Source organism: Oxyura jamaicensis, chromosome 9 (genome assembly GCF_011077185.1).
Source record: "Oxyura jamaicensis isolate SHBP4307 breed ruddy duck chromosome 9, BPBGC_Ojam_1.0, whole genome shotgun sequence".
Lineage (NCBI taxonomy): Eukaryota > Metazoa > Chordata > Aves > Anseriformes > Anatidae > Oxyura > Oxyura jamaicensis.
The window spans coordinates 24,010,796-24,030,113 of NC_048901.1; the positions used below are offsets into that span (position 1 = coordinate 24,010,796).

The window sequence follows — 19,318 nt, forward strand, 5'->3', positions numbered from 1 at the left end:
TATCAGAGCAATGCTGTAAGTGCTGGGGAGGATTAGCAGCTTTTACAAAAGCAATGCAAGAGGTTGAAGTATGAAATAGAGGGTTTACTATTAAGAGGCATATTCACTAATAGTGTTTAGTGATTAGAAACAACTAAACAGCTGGGCTCCTTGGCAGAAAAACAACAATACAAGTTTATAATACATGAGGAAGAGAGTTGCCAGTTTATTTTTTTTAATACTTTATTAGAATAGCAACTTTCAATTAAGTCAGCACTATAGATACACAAAAATATCCTAGCTTAAGCCAGGAGGTGAAGCTGATGCAGTTACTGTGCATGGCTTCCCTCAGGTAAGCCCCACCCTGAAAGAGAAGCAATTATTTCACAGTGAGTGTGTAGTAAGAATAGATACTTTTTCTGGTATAATCATAGTCTTTTATACAAGAAACACTTGGCCCATCACCAACTGTTTCCTTGTTGCAAAGCTGTTTGTGTTGTTGTTTGATTTTTTGTGGTAAATGCATGCTTTTCTTCTGGAAACAGACCCATTTCCCGTGCTGTATTGCAAGTGATGTCATATGGAAGAATATTTTAAAGCAGCCCCAACTAAATAATGCACAAATCATTGTGGTGTAAAGTAAGCCAAACACTAAGCATAAATAATAAATAACTCTTTATTAAAGAACTACAGTTTCAGATGTTCCTATGTAGAACAATTTCTCTTGCATAACATTAACATTGTTTTGCATAACAGAGTAGTCTATAATGACTATTAGCCCCTTTCTACTAAGATTTTATAACCCATGATGTTCTCATTTCTCTGTTGTGTATATTCATCCATCCCAGTAAAGCATAGGCAAAAATATAAGCAGTCAGATGAATTCTGTCTTCTGTTAAATAGCAACATCAGCAGAAATCTGAATTTTGAGAGAAGTTACAACGTAATGTTTCCTGCTATCTATCATTAGGAAATTTAAGTGACACACCTGAAATATACCTCTATGGCCTGATATTCTCAATTACATTAATTGCAAAATTGATGTTGTCTTCAGTGCATGAAGGATCAGGCCCTAAGCTGTACTCTTACCTTCTGAAGAGAATAAAAGCATCCTTAGATTAAGGGTTCTGGCAGACATCCTCCACAGGTATTATTAGTGTGATATTACACGTGGCTTTCTGCCCATTTCCCTGTCAGAGGTTTCTGCTCCCACAGCATTGGCAGCAGAAGGGATGTGCGCATGTCTGAGCTAGAACACATGCTGCCTACTACAGTAAATCCTCTTACCTTGACTGCTGGTGGAACAGTGCAACAGCAAAAAAAATTATTGCTACTAGTATTTGCTCTAATAACTGAAAGAAGGCCACTGTGTTAAACAAGCAGAGAAACTATTGTCTTCCTCTTGTCAGTTCAACAGAAGTACCTTTTTTTTTTACACATTAATAACATTAATCGGAGGAATCTGCAGGAAGATACAACCTAGACTATTTCTTTTAGTCTTATGAATATTAAACAATTTTAACATAGTGACTTTTTTGAAGGCTACACGATAATGTTTTAGCCTTGAAATATATGCTTTAGTGCTAATGCTAACGTGTTATATCTACAGAAATTTACAACATGAGATCAATTCAGAGTAACAAGACAGCACACACACTTAACACTAATACAGAGACACTTCCTGTTCTCAGTCAGTTTGCTTTCCCATAGAACACCAGACCCCTTCAGCAAACGATGAAAAAAGTGTTAAGGGAGATCAAGTGTTAGATGTAGGATCCTTCTACATCCACTAAGTCAGGGCATGAAATAATATAACTGATCTCATCTCAGCTGAGGGAGAAGTATTTCCTGCATATAGGGATATTTTAGTTTTTTAGGACAAGAAATGGGATAATGAATGGTTGCACATTACTGAACCATTTCTCCCACATTTTTCCAATTAGGAGCTGAGCTTCTTAGGACACAGTGATATTACTCTAATGAAAAACATCTATGGAGAACCTTCAATAATGAAGAATGGGCTACCTCCAAAGGAAACATCCAAAGGATCAGAAATAGATTAACAGGCTGGGGATGGAGATGAGAGATGCAAGTGCAGCTTATGAACATAAGAATGCTGATAAACACGATGTTATTTTAGTACTCCTCCCACTTTTCTTCACTTTAAAATCAAGATGAATCTGGGGATTCTACATCAATTTAAAGTATGAATTAAAAGCTATAATTAGAGAGGCTACAGTGTACTGAAATGGCTATTGATTGCTGTATCACCAGAACAAGTTTTGGCCACACAAAGCAAGAACAGAATTCACATTCTGTGCAAGTTGCACAACGTGGAGGAAAATAATTATCAGGCTTAATAAAAACTTTGAGACTGGTGCAGTTGTAAGTAGAGAAGACTCTGCTAACCAAAGCATATATTTTCAAACAATTACTGATAAACTATTAAAGTGCTTTTAAGTAGAAAGGTTTTTGTTGTGTGTTTTTTTTGTATTCACTGACACTAGATGACTTAGCCTAGGAGCTGAAGTTTTAAACAACATTCAGTAGTCAATAGATGAGAGTAGCAAGACACTAAAAGAGACAGAGATTGGTCATACATGTGTATACTTATATGAACATAAGCAGTGCAGCACCATTATCTTCTTTGAAGAATCTCCATCCAAGTGGACAATGGAAACATTTTATTTTTTGCTGCTTTTGATGGGAACATGCGTTCCTTTCACACTGAGGTTCTCCATGGAAACTCTGGGCCCCCTGGAACCCACAGATACAAGAGGTTTCTCTCTGAAACAAAGAAGCACAACAAAATCACAACCACCATACAATACAGGGGTGGGGAAATACTTTTTTCATTACTGTTGTAGAGGGCTAGTTACTGTTTGTAAAACAGATTCCCTCCAAACCTGTGCTGTTACTACCACAGAGCTGAAGTGCTTCCTCCTCTTGTACACTTGATAGGAAAAAATGAAACAGCTTGGTTTGAAAAAATTAAGGTAAAGCAGCCTTTATAGTAAGCTTCTAGGACTGAAGAGGTGCCAGGAGAAAAGTACTATGTAGCTTACAGAACAGAAATATTCCCCTTCTGCAGCCTTCTTCTCTACCAAACATGCAACTGATAAAGGCATTACATACACCTTTGTCTCATTTGAGATCTAACCCAGAAGAGAGGGGTTTTTCTGTCTTCAGCTGTATGGAAGGTGCCTTTCTTTTTATGCAGAACAGATTAACCTAGTCCCCAGTGAGGATTTTATCTTAATGCAAGTAGCCCGGTTTAATGGCTGGGGGAAGGGATGTTAACATCTATATATAGTTGAGCAAAGAGCACTGGCATACAGCTCTAGAAAAAATCCTTTACCGTTTTAGCCTGTTAACTCAAAGTAATTTGCACAGTCAAAATACTAACTTCAAGATTTAGTTCATAAAACACTGTCTTGTATTAACTGCAGCAGCATCAGAAAAGCAGGACCAAAAAAAAAAAGTGCTCCCCCCTCAGATGGCCAGTAAGGATTGTTCATTCATAAACAGATTGCTTCAGAATTGAATTTTAACTTTTGCTAGTATTGCCTTTATCTAGTAAGAAACTTACCTTTTTAATCCATCTTCCTTAGGTATGTGCTGAACGCTTCTGTATTTTGGAGCTTCTAAATTGTATCTGGTTCTAGACGGCTTGAACTTGGTTATCTCTTTCTGCCACTCCTCATCAAAGGTCTGGGCCTCAGCTGAGAAACAGTTAAAGTTTAGTTTTATCTTTAAATCAATGCAAGCAAGATAGAAAAAACATTTAATCAAAAACAGGTTTTTGAACAGCATGGTCCATGATTTGTACAAAACCTGCAAACTTTTTCTAGGGTGTTTGCAAGAGAACTAAAATATCATTGCTGGGCTTAAGTTTAGAAGATAAAAGAAAAGTCAGTGTTGTGAAAGTACCTGCACGTTTTAATGACATCTCTGAAATATATCTTTTCTATTACCAACATGAGCAGTAGAGCCATTTAAACTAATGCACAGCAGATAGCAATATTCTGCTAAAATTTTGTTTGAAGTACCTTCAAATACAAACAGCTACTATAATTGGCACTATTTGCTTGTATATTGTAACAGAACATTTAACTGGCTACCATAGCCTCAGATGTTTGAATTTGAGTAAAAGAATTGATTTGCAGACTTAGCACTTTCTGAAAAACTGCCCCTTTTAAGATGTCAAGAACTAGAACAATTAGAAATAGTACTTCAAAACTGGTACCAATGTAAAGCAATAGAAAACTGCATAAAAAGACATACTTTCATCCAAGTTGATGAATTCTTGGTTTATTTCTTCATCACCAGTCTTCCTGTTCTTTGATTTTTTTATGACATGGGCACGGTCATGAATGTGATGACCAATAGCCATTTTTTCCAGTCCACTTTCAGAATCCTTAAGTGCTCTCCTTGTCTCTTTAACCTGTACAAAAAAGGGAAATAATTGTCCTTTCAACAACAAAAAGGTAAAAAATAAATCTATCAATTTTCTTCTTCATTTTTTTTATATCTGACTTTTTCAAAAGTTAAGTTTTACATACTTTTCCAGTTGCCTTACTTCTTGTGTTGGCTGGAAATGCACAACACAGATCAAGTCTATTCTTCTGTCAACAGACAGAAAGATTAAACAAGAACATCTAAAGCTCCATAACTAACACACATGCTGGATATTAATTGTTGGGAAAAAAGCCTAGTCTAAATATACTACATGTAGACAAGTCTTCAACATTCACCGTGACAACAGAATGAGTAATAGCTGATGCCAATATTCTCAGCATGAAGGGACAACTAATTACTAGGTTGTCATGTTGACTGGCTTGAAACCCAGGCAACCACTTATCACTGTGTTCATAAGTATATTATTAGAACCTTTTTGATAACTGAGTGTCTGCTTGAGCTTGAACACATCCCACAGCCAATCATGTTGAACGGCCTTTACTGCTCACATATAGTCTTTCATGAACCTTGCTTCAGGGTTCAAATTCAAATTCAAATTTCTTAGCAGAATTAGATGCAACAGCTGCGACGAAGTCAATGAAAGGGCATCTTCACATGAAGCCTTACATAAGGCATTTAAAAGTACTCAAGTAAAGAGAATGATTTGAAATGATGTTAGCCTTTTGCTATCTTCTATTGTAGACAATTTGAGTTTTAAATACACAAAAAGTGAATTACAGCAAAGAGAAAGACACTTCAAGACCTCCTTGAGGAATCAGCTGTTCTGGCACTCAAGTTTTCCAGTCTTTGACAGGTATACAACTTGAAATGTTTACTTATAAATACACAACTAACAAGGAAGAAAACAGCACATTAGTATAAGTATCCTTTATTAAAGACTATATTTACTTTAATAAAGACTGTATTTACACAGATATTTTTCAGAATTATAAGAGTAACTGTCTCCAGCAGAAAGAACTGGAAGGACTATACCAAACTGGGGTTTGGTATAAATGAACTTAGATTTTGATAACTACATACCACACTTTTGCTCAAGACTACTTACACCTCCTGGAGCTGTGCGTGTCTGAGCTGAGGCTTGGAAAATTTTTGGTGGTTCATCCCCTATTTTGGAATATGTCATCACAGAGGAGGAGCTGAAGGTATGTGCATCTGGATGGACAGACAGCTCATCCTACAAGCAATAGACTTCTTATTAATAAAAGTTAATATTGTGGATAAGACACTTCTCAGATTCTAAGATTATCAGTAAAAGAAATAGCCCTGATAAATTAATCCTCAAGTCTTGGCACCACAGTTATAAGGCTGTCAAGAACAAAACCAGGCATTAGATATATTCCTACTGTTGTCCTAGCATTGCCTGGGCACCAGTCTCCCCACACCAGGAAGCACGTCAACAAATGAAGAGCATGGGCAGCAATAAGCAACTGCTCAGAAGTTTGTTCTGGCATGGCTTAATTTAGTAATGAAGATAACCTGTAAGGCCAGTCTTACCCCATACAGTACACAGTAAGACACAAAGAGTTCAGGTGAAACAGGGCTTGAGCAATGACGGTAACAAGCCATTTTACAAGGCCAGAGAAACACAGTAAATACACTCAGTAACACTTAAGAGATATCGGTGTTATCTTCAAAGACTGAACAAAGAAGCCACGCTGAAAATAAAACAATACACTGGATTTAGGTGTTTTGTTGTTTAAGTATTCAGGAACACTTCAGACAGCTCCTTCACTTAAGGTGTCAGCTCTGGCAACAGCCAGAGACCAGATAACTCTGAGAAGTTTTAAGCCCTAGAGAATCAAGTATACATTTGGAGTACTGTTGCTGGCAAATAATCAGTGACAACACAGAAATAACACCACTATATTCATGGTGGGTGGGTGTGAAGTAGTGTTTTCTTATTATCTGCTTCCAACTAGTAACCTTTTTCTTCCAGAATTTTGGAGTAACATTTTAAATAACTCATTCTCTACTACAAACAGTTTTAAAACAAGTGTAAAAAAACTTACAAATTTTCTTTGCATTTCCAGCATGCTGTTTCTCATATTTGACATCATTCTGTCCATCGCAAAAAAAGGGTCCCCAAAATCTGCATCTTGCTAAAAGACAGTACAACAGTTAAAATTAAAACAATGTTGTGACTCTTCAATTTGAGGCTGTTTTTGACATGCATTTTTTTCTGCAAATCAGACCAACAGGGTATTTCATAGCATACAATAGACAAACAAGCCAAACTGCATTTTCAAGTGAAAAAATGAAAGCTAGCACAAAGAACTTGATTGTTAAGCTGGAGATGCTGGAAATACAGAACTGGAAGATTTCTGATGCTAGAATGTCAGAGTAAGCTCATATTGTGGCTAGCGTGCTAGAACTATTGCCATATACGCTCTAACCTAACTCATACATTACGTACTTGAAGATCAAATTATCTTTGTTATGCAAATCCCTTAATACATATGGAATAATGCTGAAAATGCATCCCAGATGACATAGTTCCTTTTCAGAAGAAAGTGGTTACTCAGCTAAAACTGGCAACAAGGAAAGATCAGAGAATCCTAACTCAGGATCCTAATGGCAACTTAATTACCTGATGCTATGGAAGTATCCAACAAAACATTCATTATTTTGAGATGAAAGCAGAAGACCCAGTGTTGCACAAGGGGTGTTAAGACAGGTTTACACGCAGAATATTATTAGTAGGGTCTGTAGCTGATGGCATATACTGCCTGTACAGATGAAAGCTATCTTTGGTAAAATAGAAACTAAAAAAATACCAAAGAGACAGACAGACAAAGTAGGTAAAAGGATAGGCTATCCTAAGCAGCCACCTGGGAAGCTAGCAATGCAGTCCCAAATGAGCATGCTCCTCTGGGCTCCTCTCCAGTGCAGCAGGTGGAGATGGTAGAGGTGATTTTCGCCATGCCTTTCCCCTGTACTGTGAACTTTTACTCAGGAGCTGCTCTAACTCCCCACCATGCTGCCCGGTTGCTGACACCAGCGGCTCAGGCAGGAGCACACTGATGAGCTGCAGGCACAGTGCTGGTTGGCAGCTCAGTTTCAGTGAGAGGCTGCAGAGCAGGCAGGAGAAGGCAGGTGCAGGGCTGCACGTAGCAGGCCCTCAGAATCACCTAGGTGCTACCGAACACCAGGGTGCTACTGACAGTAGAATAGGCCCCACATTCTTTCAACTATTGGAAATATATGCACTTAGATGTAAGTATACTTTAAGTATGTATTTTAAAATTGAAAATCTGCAGTATAAGCACAAAGCTCAGTAAAATTCAGGTACATAAAATTTTCAGGTTTTCTCCTGAGCAGCAAAAATTTAGATCCTTAAGGGCTATCAAAACTTCTGTGCAGTAACTGTGATTTGATGCCTCAAACTACCTACAAGCATCAGTAACTCCAGAAAACTGCTCTCTACAGTTAGAAATCTGGACATTACATAGGAATCAGCCGTACCTACAGACTCACGCTACAGACTAGGGGATAAAACTAGTCTGTGTAATAGCAAAAGGACTTCAATTAGTTAATGCACTTCCTGCATAGAGCAAGTTACCATTTTGTGCTTCTGCAAAAGGTAGTTAAACAAGTAATTTTTAGATTTGAACAGTCAAAAATATTCATGCTTATTTTTACCTGATTAAAAGCCACTAATTAAACTACTGGTTTTGAACCTAAGGATTCTTTAAAGCCCTCCAAAAGAAGCAAAAACCTCTGAGGCAAGAAATAGATTTGCTTTCCCTCGGATACGTGTTACAGATCTTTTACAAGATATTCAGGGCCCCAAACCCTGCAGCTCAAAACCATCCTGAGCCCAGTCCCTGCAGCGATTGTCTCCTGAAGCTGGCTGGTCTTAGCCACGAGCAGCACTACAGGTCTTGGGGAGCACCACAGCCACAAGCAAGCTCCAAGCCATTAGTGGTCACCCACAGGCAGCACTCAGGAGTCCCGCTTCAGGTATTATTTCATTCAACCCCACTCAAGAACAAGCCCTAACAGACACACCAGGGAGCAGAAAAGCAAGCTGCTAAATAGTAACTTTTCCAGCCTCAACACCAGCATATGTAGCCTACACCCAGCATTTTCACTGAATATGAAACAGTCTTTAATTATATAGTGCCTTGTACCCCAGCACCAGTAAGAGCAGGTTGCAAGCACACCAACACCAGCCCTTGTCCATGCTTTAGTTACGCAGACTGTATGCACGTATTAGCAAAAGGCACAAAGATCATTCCTCCTGGGATACTAACCATGCTACCAAAGCCTGCAAAGGGCATGAGGGAGTAGCTTGTTGCCTGGAAGAAAAAGGACCAGTGTCTTTTAGCTGTTGTACCTAGTAGGGGACACAGCAGAAACACCTTTTGCACTTTCATGTACAGCAAGTGATACTAAATGTTTCTGATCAATTCAGACAGACATTCAAGAGGACCTTGGTAATTCAGAGAGTGCTATGACAGCATAGTATGAAGCAGTCTCTGGGTATATAGAAGTATTTAATACTAGTTATGTTTTTAAATGTCGTGACAGCTATTGTTTTTAAGCATTTTCATATGTCATATTCATATGGTCCTAGAAGCCCTTAAAGCTAGAAGTTGAGAAACTCTTGCATAACAACCTGTGTACTAAAATTATTTCAGATAAGGCACAGTCAGACATCACCTACTGTTCTGAAAACACTTTGTTCTATTCAGGCAATAGAAACCCATCACTGAAAGTTGATTAAAACAACAAATCAATAGCCCCACTTAATGTAAATTTATGTAGTTTCAGGAGACTAGCACATTTAAGCTCTAAAATCCAAAGCACTACAGCTGACCTGTTCACAAGCACTATGTATTACAGGCTAATGTAGATATTAAAGATTTCTCTAAGATAGCCGTACATCTCCTGCAATAAACAAAATCAAGTCTAACTTGTCAGCAGTTTCAAAGGTCATTGCAAAGAAGGTCTGAGTAAGTCTATCATCATATATAGAACCACCTGAAGACATATCCCCCACGAGCAAGCTACACGCTTCTGAAGCTGTATAAATAGATGTAGCTAAAAACACCAGCAAGTACAGTTCCTGTTTGACCAACTGATATTGAATAACCCCACACAACAGGGCAATGAAATGCTGGGAAACAAACTGGTGTTTCCAGGAAACTAAGACTGGAGAGTTACATAAAAGCCTATCTAAAGAAAGACTGGCTGGGCAGAAGTACCAAACACTTCGCTGTAAGTACAGAAGTAAGGAATTACATGATTCCCAAATAACTTTATGAACTCTTACAGGCTGTCTAATAAATTAGTGACAGTACAACAGTATCAGGTACAAAAGGAAATCAGAAACTAAGTCATAGTCAAAGTTTGAGTCCTTTTTCTATAATACATACTAAAAGCTGTTAGATTAGGCAACTGCCAATAAAAGCAGTCTGTGGCAACTACAAGGCTCAAATAATCAGTATAGTTTTGTGACACCTTACACCTCTTAGGTGAAAGATGAGAAACATTAAGAGATACTGGAAATATTTTAGCACGTGGAATTCTTCTGTGCTTATCTAAATAACAGTGCTCTCGCACCTTCAGTTCCCTTCTGTAACCACAGAGAAAGCATGCTTGTTGCTAAGAATAAGGGATACAAACCCTTAATATATCAAGGAAAAGAGAAGACCAATTTGTTTTTCAGCATCTACTGAACCAAGGCCTAAGAATCTGCTTGAGTAGAGAAAAAGATCATGCCCCATTTAGATCCAGCGATGTCTATATTTGAATCCATATTTGAAACTAACTGGTGAGGTATGAGCACAGAGGAAGGAATCTGACAGTTACCCTTTTGACAAGTAGGTGACAGTCTGTGTTTCAACTGTGCTTAAGCTCTTAACATCTAGGTTTGAATACCAACAGCTACAAATCCCTGCAATACATTTGGCCTTCTGTGTTTTTTTTTTTTTTTTAAAAAAAAAAAACAAGTATTGTTCATTAAACTAAGAGATCGTTCATAAGCAAAATATTTAGCCTGGTGGAAGGAAAGGAACCAACACTGGCTGTACATTCTTTCTAAATGCAGAAAATAGATAAGACTTCGTTAGAGAGGCATAAGCTATAATTGTCCTGAATGCCCAGACAGTCGAAAAGGTACTTCATGTAAGACATTGTTACCCACTTCTTAACTGCAGCTGGTAGTTACAGAAATACTAGGTTCCACATGAATTCCCCTGATCTTTAATACTTACCTGCTATGTACACAGAGGAGACCAAAGAGAATCAGACCAAATAGAGAACGTGAAGCCTTATTCACAACAAAAAATGAAACAGGGTTTAACAGATCTGCATAGATACTATTTAGGTGGCTGAAACTGAAACTAGTTTTGCTTAAATTGAATTTCAACATAAATAACTAGACACAAGATACTCAAGTGCAGGGTAAAGGCACCAACAAATTAATATACCTTTTAAAGTCAAGTTAGCATAAAAAGGAAATACATGTTCAGAGAAGGCTCTGGCTTTGGATTTTTAATGCCTTTCTACAATAGAAACATTTAATACTTCATATTCATGAAAACAAGTGTTTGATAAGTATTTATTGAACACAATTAAATGAGCAGTGTTCAATAATATACAATTTTGGTTCTGTCAGAACTAAAAGCATAACAAGTTTGTCAGTGTTACGTAAAACACTTAAACAATAGACCATTAATCAAGAATATATTCACTTTTTACTCAGTGATAAGAATCTGACCAAGGGTGTAACAGTTGAGCCTGGCTCCGTTTCCACTGGGCCAAGTTTAGTAGGTATGGAAACGTGAAGCCAGCTATATTACCAGTAAATGTAAATTCCATGTAGCAATCCTTAGAGATTAAGAAAAGACTTACTCTGCGATTTCCTCTCAGAGCAACCTGAGAATCCTGGCGCACTCTTCGATCTACTGTTCTCTCCCCACCATCTGTTATACTGAAAAATGGATCTCGTCCAAAGGGATCAGAAAAGCTTCTCATCATCTGCCGCATGTATTCATGATGTGCGGCAAAAGGATCACTGAAAAAGACATTCCACACAAAGTCATTTTTTTATTCCAATGTAAAATAGCTGAAACTTCTAAAATTCAGTTTTTCTTATTATTTCATATGGCGCTCTATCCATATTCTTTATTTAATAGGACCCAACAGGGCACTCATTTTTACCCTCCCGTTCCTCATGAGCTGCCACTTCTTTCACCATTCTATCTTCCCACCTCTCAGGGTGGGCAGGTGTTTTAGTTCTTTTGTCTTCTCAGATGCCTTCCTTGCTCTCCAGTGTTCTCAGGTGTCCATACTGCATTAAAAATAACCCATGTAAAATAACCCATCCTCTGCAGACATATTTCACTCCATCTGCCAGGAACTACAGACTGACCTATATTTTATCACTTTTTACCTCTAGCCCCTGATATTGTATACCATCCTCTGAATTCATGCCAACTCCATCCCCTTTACTTTAATCCCCCACCATTGGACCTTTGCCTTCCCTTTCCTCTACCTTCACAAGTTGTTCTCACAGCCCTTACCTCCACTCAGGAGGAGAAAAACAGAAAAGCAAAAAAGAGGTAAGAGTTCTTCATCCCTTTTCTAAACACTCAATATCTATTTCCCAAAACCCACTGAACCCCACCAGTAATCCAAAGCTTGCCTTGCAGGTAAAACAGTGCTAGTGTTGCAATTTACTTAATTCTTTGCATTCTCTAATTTAGCCAAGAACTAGGGAGTTCAAACTGAGGCCAGAAGAAGAAAGCATGATTTTGTCAGACAAAATATGACATTATATGAATAACACTGTTGCCTGTGGTCCAAATGCTAGAAGTGATTACTTCATACAAAAACCATGTTTCATTTCCTCCCTTCACCTCCAGTCTAGTTTTCCTCACAGAGAGACCCTTTATTAGCACTACCAGTCACTTCCCAGGTATGTTACCTAGGCTCAGCAGCACCTCATCTTCTTTCCTACCAATTTCCTGGCACTCCCCAGACACCTCTCACCCTGCTTCTCCCCAGGGCACCGCAACCTTTCCCACGACATCCCCTACCCCTAAGGAGAAAAGCTCCTGGGTGTTCCTCCAACCTCTTTGGTACCCACTCATCCCTTGCATGTCTCCTGAGCAGGCCTTCTGTTCCCCACCCCTCTCCTCCAGACCCACAAGTACCAGCTTCCACACTGTGTGGCCACTCTGATCTCTGTCTCTTCTGATGAGAAAGTTGCATGTAATTTAATTTTTCCTTTTAAGTAAAAAAGAGAAATGCGCTAACAGAAATTAGATTAGAAATGTAAAGCTAGAGTAGTTTCCAAACAAGATGCTTAACGCACCAGTACCCTTTAAGTGATGCCCATGCACTCTGGTGCAGACAGGCCGTTACAGCCCAGAAGTAGTTTTTCCACTGCCATAAGCAGGCCCTAATCTCCCCACTCACATGACTGCCGGCTTTAGCTTCAATCCTGTGTGATAAGCAGCTTGCATACAGCCAGCTTGGTTTTCACAGGATGAAGAACAGATGCAAAAAGTCACTGCATGAGCCAAGAGGAGGGAAGCATGAACACACCGCCGCAGCATGTGCGTGCCTCCGGTCTCTTTCAACACCACGAACTTCAGACTGGTGTGGTTATTAAGGCAAGCTAAATGTGAACTGCATCCCGTCAATAGCTAAGAAGAAAATTTCTCCCCGTTCCCTTCCAGTTCAGAAGTAGGACACCCACAAGGAGAGTTTAGGAAAACATTTATTAAAAAAAATCTAGCATTGTCAAGCTTCCAGAGAAGTAGTTTAATTTCTGTAGGCTCTGGAGCAGGGCACGCACAATGGGAAGTCAGAATCTGTCTGGAACATAAGGCTTCCAAAAGGATTAACCATATCCTCTTGATGTCTCCTATGACAAACTCGAGTTACAAAAGGAGTATAATCACCCTTATAAAACAAGGCAAGGCAAAGTCTCAGTATCCCCAATAAAAGATGCAAGATCTTAAGTCCTTTGTCCCAACCACAGACCATAGGACAGCAACAGGTGTAGAGCTACCTTGTTTAATTACCACTGATGACGCCCAATTTTAAATTTGAGAAGGGGTGGGGGAAGTACTTTGGCTGAGACACACGACTTCTGCAGACTTTGCACTATGATACTGTAAAGGTGAGGAGGAGAAAGAAAGGAAATTCTGTAAGGATTTCACACACACTGGATCTCTGCACTTTGCATGTTAAGCACCACAAATTATTCTCAAAAATAAGTTCGGAACAGAAACAATTTGTACATTTGTCATTCCAGTATTCTGCAGTAACAGAACTTGCACTTTTGTTAATAGTTCATTTGACTTTTGATATATATTTGAAGGGATGAAACCAAGCTGGATGTTCAGCCTCTTAGACCAAAAAGGTTTCAAACAAGTACATCTATATGGAGAAACAGACGCTGAAAATGCAGAGGCTGATGCTGCTAGCACATATGCAAGTGAGGATTTTCACTGAGATGCATCTGACTGGGTAAGTTCTCGTACAATTCAGGCTTAAGCCCTAAAGTTCCAGCTGAAACCTGTTACAGCACACAGCAGAAGTACAAGCAGTACTACAAGAAGTACTACAACTGCTACTTCTTACTTCAGTGCATGCTCCTATTCAGTTAAAAAAACAGTGCCTTAAAATGATAAATTCAGCTCAGGATTTTCAAAAACCACACTTTATAATAAGCACATTTTTACAGTTATGACAGAACGCAAGACTGAGGTTGCAGAACAGCACCGACGGTAACACCTGCAGCAATAAAACAAAAGCTGCTTATCAGTAAATTAAATACACAGGACAGCTGCACTGGGCAGAGGAGCTCCACCTTCTGCACCTGTCTGAGGCACCAGGGCTCAGCTGGCCAGGCAGCACGTGGGCTGAGTGACTGCTGCTTCCCCAGACAGCTGCTCACAGATGGAGACCTCGCTTCTCACCCACACGCTATTTCCAGTTCAGCAGTCCAAATCCCTCCTTGTGGGGCCACAGATGCCTGCTGTTAGGCTGCTTTGGAAGCTCATCTTATCTGAAGTAAGAAGCTCATTTCCTTAACTATATGTAAAACAGATTTACGAGGATGGTGCCAAGAAAATTAATTTCAACATTCATCTGTTTCACACACACTCCCTTCCTCTATCTTCCACAATCTTTTTTCTCCAGTTTTGAACTGCACGAGGCATTTTAAAACAGCTACGATAAAATGAATAAGGTGAATAAAGAAGAGAGCAGCTGATGTATCAAAGGATCACAGAAGCGCACTGCAAATAAAGCTTAATTTCCATTAACACTGTCATGCTATGCAGAGGATCCGCACAGCCAAGTCTCCTGCACGTCCCACATCTAACGATGTGCTGCCAGCACAACAGGCTCGGTCCGAGAAGCCGAGCCCAGCCCCACAGAGCCCCAGAGGCTGTCCCAGGGCCGGGCTCCCCTGGGGGATGCAGAGGTCACCAGGGGATACGGTACCAAACCCGCACCTCCGGGCCTGGCGCTTGGCCTCCCTGGTCCTCACAGGCCTCACCTCCGCTGGCAATGCCAAGCGCCCTCTCTTTAAACATCAGGAACCGCTGAGGCCGCCGTGCGCTCCGAGCCCCCTGCAAAGCCCTGGGGGCTCACCGAGGACCCGGTCCCCCGCACCCGTACTGCCCCCAGCAGGTCGCAAACACCCCCGTAGCGAAAAAAAAAAAAAACAAAACACATAAATACCACACAAAACCTACAGCATGCGGCACCTGTCCATCCTCGCCAGGACCCCGCGGCTCGGAGCGCGGCGGCTGCCGGTAGCGTCCCCTCAGCGGGAGGCTCCTCGAGGCCGGGAGCGGGGTTAGGACGGATAGCGAGCGGACAACGGGACGGGAGGGACGGAGGAACAGCGTCCCGGCCCCTCACCTCACGGACCGGTCCCCACACGGCCCCGGCCCCGCCTTTAACGCCCGCCCGCCCTCCGCCGAGCGGCGCCCCCGGCGCACAACATGGCGCCCGCCGCCCCGCCCCGCCCACGTGACGCGCGGCAACGTTGCCATGGCAACCGCGGGGCTCCCGCGCGCGGCCCCGCTCCAGAAGGTTCGGGGCCGAGGGGACCCCGGGGGGGGGAGGGGGCGCCGGCGCTGAGGGGGGGGATCCGGGGGGACCCGGTCAGCCCCGTGAGGGGACGGGCCCCTCAGGGCTGCTCCCTGCGCTCGGGGGCCGCGGGGAGCGCGGCTGGAGTACTTTTTAAGATAATCGTGGGGTTTTGTTTGTTTTTTAGTATTTTTTTTCCCACTAGGTGGCAGTAAAATAAAGTCCGTGCGTCGTGAGGGGAAGGCAGTGCCCCCCCCCAAACCTCGCTGAGGGGCTGTGGTGCGGCAGCGCTCGCCGCAGGAAGGGCAGCGATAAAACACCACACACCGGCCGGCGTTGAAACAACGCCGTGACGAACTGTTGCATAAAATAACAGCATTACAAAAAAAGTGAGGCCGAGGAGGGCAAAACCCGCTCGGCAGGGACACGGCCACCAGGACACCTTCCACACCACGTCTCTGAAGCACTCAGGACAGATCCGAGCGAAAATGGCTAGGGTTACTGCTTAAACAGCAAGGGAAAAATAGCTCTTTGTCTTCCCCGCAGGAAGAATCAGCTCCACGGCCTCCTGTAACAGAGAAACCCCTGAGTAAAACCCGTCACTGGGCTTGGGCAAATATATGGGGAGCGTTACCTGGGCTTCCTGGGGAGCCGAGTGGCTGCGAACATGCGGGTGCGTGTTGGAAAGCTGCGGTTCTGCATAAACTTAGTCCTGAAAGAGGGTAGTCTGCAGGAATCAGGCTTACAGAGATCTCACCGTTCGTAATAAAATGGGAGAACTGTGGAGAAAAACGTGTATGTGTCGGGAAACACTCTTCCGCTCTAAATGGCAAAGTTTTTCAGAGCTGCGTGCCCCGGGTTGTTTCCTCTCACGTCTCCTGCAGAGAGGCGGTGAAGGCTCTTTCCTCCCCTCCTCGCCTCTTTTTCAATTTCCCAGCTTTTAGGAGCAGGACAGAAAATGTGCCCTGGACGACCAGGTGGGACGAGAGAGCGCGAGAGCATTTATATGGCAGTCATGAAAGCAGATCCTTAGTCCCACTAAGATCCATCATGCTGCAGAAGCAGCCCTGCTGGTATTTGGCCCAAAGTGGAAAACCGACATAAAAGATGAATGAACTGAGCCTGCAATATTTTTGAAAAATATCTGTAATCGGGTGAGCATTGATTTTGCTGTCTACTGATGTAGACTTCTCTTTAGATCCTAGCAAGTGGTGATATTGCAGCCTTAAGATGCACTCCAAGTCTGAACAGTTGTTACAGTGGAAATGTTTATGCTGACTGACCGGTGGGCAGGGAGGCATGACAGAAAAAGGGTTACACATTGATTATCCAGGTGAAGTCTGTGAACTGTTTGTACATTTCTGATGAAAGATTAGCAAATAAAACAAATCAGGCTGTAGTCATGGAAGTGAACTCGAGTGCTTTGGGGCTTTTTGTAACAAAATCTTGTGCCAGTTACGATGTTATCAAAGAACTTTTTTATTGCTCAGAGACAGAATTCAAGCTTTGTTTTGAACCGCACACACACACAAAAAATATTAGAAATGTTGTGGTAATGTCATCTTTTGCACTCTAGTTAGTCTTTCAACCTACAGATTTTAAAGCTCTTTAAAACTCTGAAGCTAGATTGTATTTGTACTGGAAATGCAATATGCAGTAACTTTGCCATAGTGACTAGGTCATATACAGTGCTCATTTATTAATTACTTATAATTATATTTTGATTAATAGACTGATACCGTGGATCAATTTTTTTATATATATATATATATTTTTCTCTCTAATTGCAGTTCATTAATATCCGTGACATGGTATGGTAGGGTGGGTTTTTATTACTTGCTACAAACCAGCAAGACGAGTTTTTGTTAACATAACTAGCACATCAGATAGAAAATCCTGCAAATTCTTACCCACATGGAGCTTTATCTTCTCAAAACGTATGTTTTAGGGCGGTTAACTTGTTTGCAGTTACCAAAACCTAACTAACTATTTTTTGACGATGTTTTCTTGCAGTTTCTGAACATGGCACAAAACAGACTGCACGTTCAGTTAGTGCAGGGCAGCCTTTGTATGAATTCCGCCTTGTAATAAGAAACCCACTGCCTTTTCTGTACAGTGATAAAAAGGAAATGTGGAGCCTTCCAACAGCTGTTGAGAGTGCATCGTATCATCTACAGTTTGTTATTTAATTTTCTATGGAGTCAGACTCTGGAAGATGAAATTTCTTTCCAAGTCGGAGCAGATCCTGAGATGGATTACTGTGCAGATAACTAAGCAATATGAGTTCTAGTTATTGTTAATTTTTCGGCTGCTAGTGGGAAGATGGGCCCCGTTAGAAGTCAGCTCATTACGGGAGGCTCACTAACACGATAAAGTCAGTACTCTATTTGCACAGAGTGATATCTCTAATTGCTCAGGCCTTCTTATGGTTTGTGTCTGCTTGAGTTAGATTTCTTTTGTGTAGATAAAAAGACTTCTGTAAGAAATCACCTCAGTGCTACAGCTCTGTCAGTCTGGAGGGCATCTCCAATGAGATTAATGATGTCTGCCTTAATATAAGAAAACTTTGCATAAATGAGATTATGGTTTCTGCTGAAACCTGCCAACTCTTATTCATTTGCAGTAAATATTATCTTTAATTAAAAGTTTTAAGGTATCTTGTTCCTGAACTAATGAGATCTACAGTGATTTCCCTTAGGAATTAATTTACCTTCTTAATTCTTATTCATTTTGGTGATATGACTATTTACATCTGATTCAGACTTCAGAGCTTTGTTGAATGTATTCATCTAGAACAAAAGGTCATTTTGCCATATTGACGTCTTGTTGGTATTTATAATGCTCTGTTCTCTCTCGGTTCCACAGATATTTGTTTAGGTTCCTGCCCCAAACATTTCCTACTAACACTTGTGTTCACCTTAACTCTTCACGCTGCGTGGCTCCTTTCTGGAGCAGTTTCACTTTGGCTTTTTTCCTGTTCCACCCAGAGCACAAATTAATTATAGTGAGGCTGAAAAGAGATCCGATTGTGATCAACTTATTTAGTATTGTAGGGCTATGTAAGATATATTAAAATATGTGAAAAGCAATTGGTGCGATTGCAGAGAAATACAGAACTATTTCCGACTCTCTATCTGTAGTCATCAGCTACTGTTTTTCTACAAGGGTTATGTTTAACCAGTAGGCATGCTTAACACTTGGAGGTGAAAATTGCCTAACTGCATACATGTTTAACTAGGCAAAGTGCCAGCCAGCAACTGGTTTGTTGGAATGAGAGCCAGAACCCATCCGAAGATCGTACACCAACAGACAATATTGCTGGCTGGATGTTAAGACGTACAGGTACTATTGTGGTAGCAAACATCTATGTACACAGGTGCAGTCTGAGACTCACTCTGTGCTCTGCGTTCCGTCAGGAAATAACCTTTAAAGCAACTGTTCTGTCTTTGAAGCTGATTAAAAAAAAAAAAAAAAAAAAAAGAGCAACTATTTTACATTAGCTGCTCTGAAAACTCATTCCTAACTCTGCACTCACACCACTGGTGGGTAAGGAACGTGTTTTGTGGCATCGACAGAGCGTGTGCTGGGACGAGCTAAATATAGCATTGTCACCGGCTTCTGCAAGTTGTTGATAACCTTCCATTTATAACTTACTTGCAGACCAACTTCCTCCCATCACACACAAATTAGAGGATTATCAATAATGCATGAATTAATAAGTAATGCTTGTGTGCTGTTGTCAGGGCAGCAAATATCATTTAGACTGCGAGACAGATCCTCGCGTTGTGTCAAGTGCATT

General features: G+C 41.0%; 1 protein-coding gene across 2 annotated transcripts; it reads right to left on the reverse strand.

The window, feature by feature from the left end:
- Positions 1 to 637: 637 nt before the first annotated feature.
- MLF1 (myeloid leukemia factor 1) lies at positions 638 to 15,370 on the reverse strand. Of its 2 annotated transcripts, XM_035334634.1 has the most exons (8): positions 15,180 to 15,370; positions 11,317 to 11,479; positions 8,712 to 8,756; positions 6,468 to 6,557; positions 5,504 to 5,632; positions 4,264 to 4,423; positions 3,569 to 3,701; positions 638 to 2,766 (listed from the first exon to the last, which is right to left on the reverse strand). In XM_035334634.1, exons 1-8 carry the CDS (start codon positions 15,197 to 15,199, stop codon positions 2,664 to 2,666), a joined length of 843 nt encoding a protein of 280 aa, XP_035190525.1. In that variant the 5' UTR covers positions 15,200 to 15,370; the 3' UTR covers positions 638 to 2,663. The 2 variants fall into 2 exon arrangements, with proteins under 2 accessions (XP_035190525.1, XP_035190526.1); XM_035334635.1 differs by lacking the exon at positions 8,712 to 8,756 and having other exon boundaries at positions 15,180 to 15,365.
- Positions 15,371 to 19,318: the final 3,948 nt, after the last annotated feature.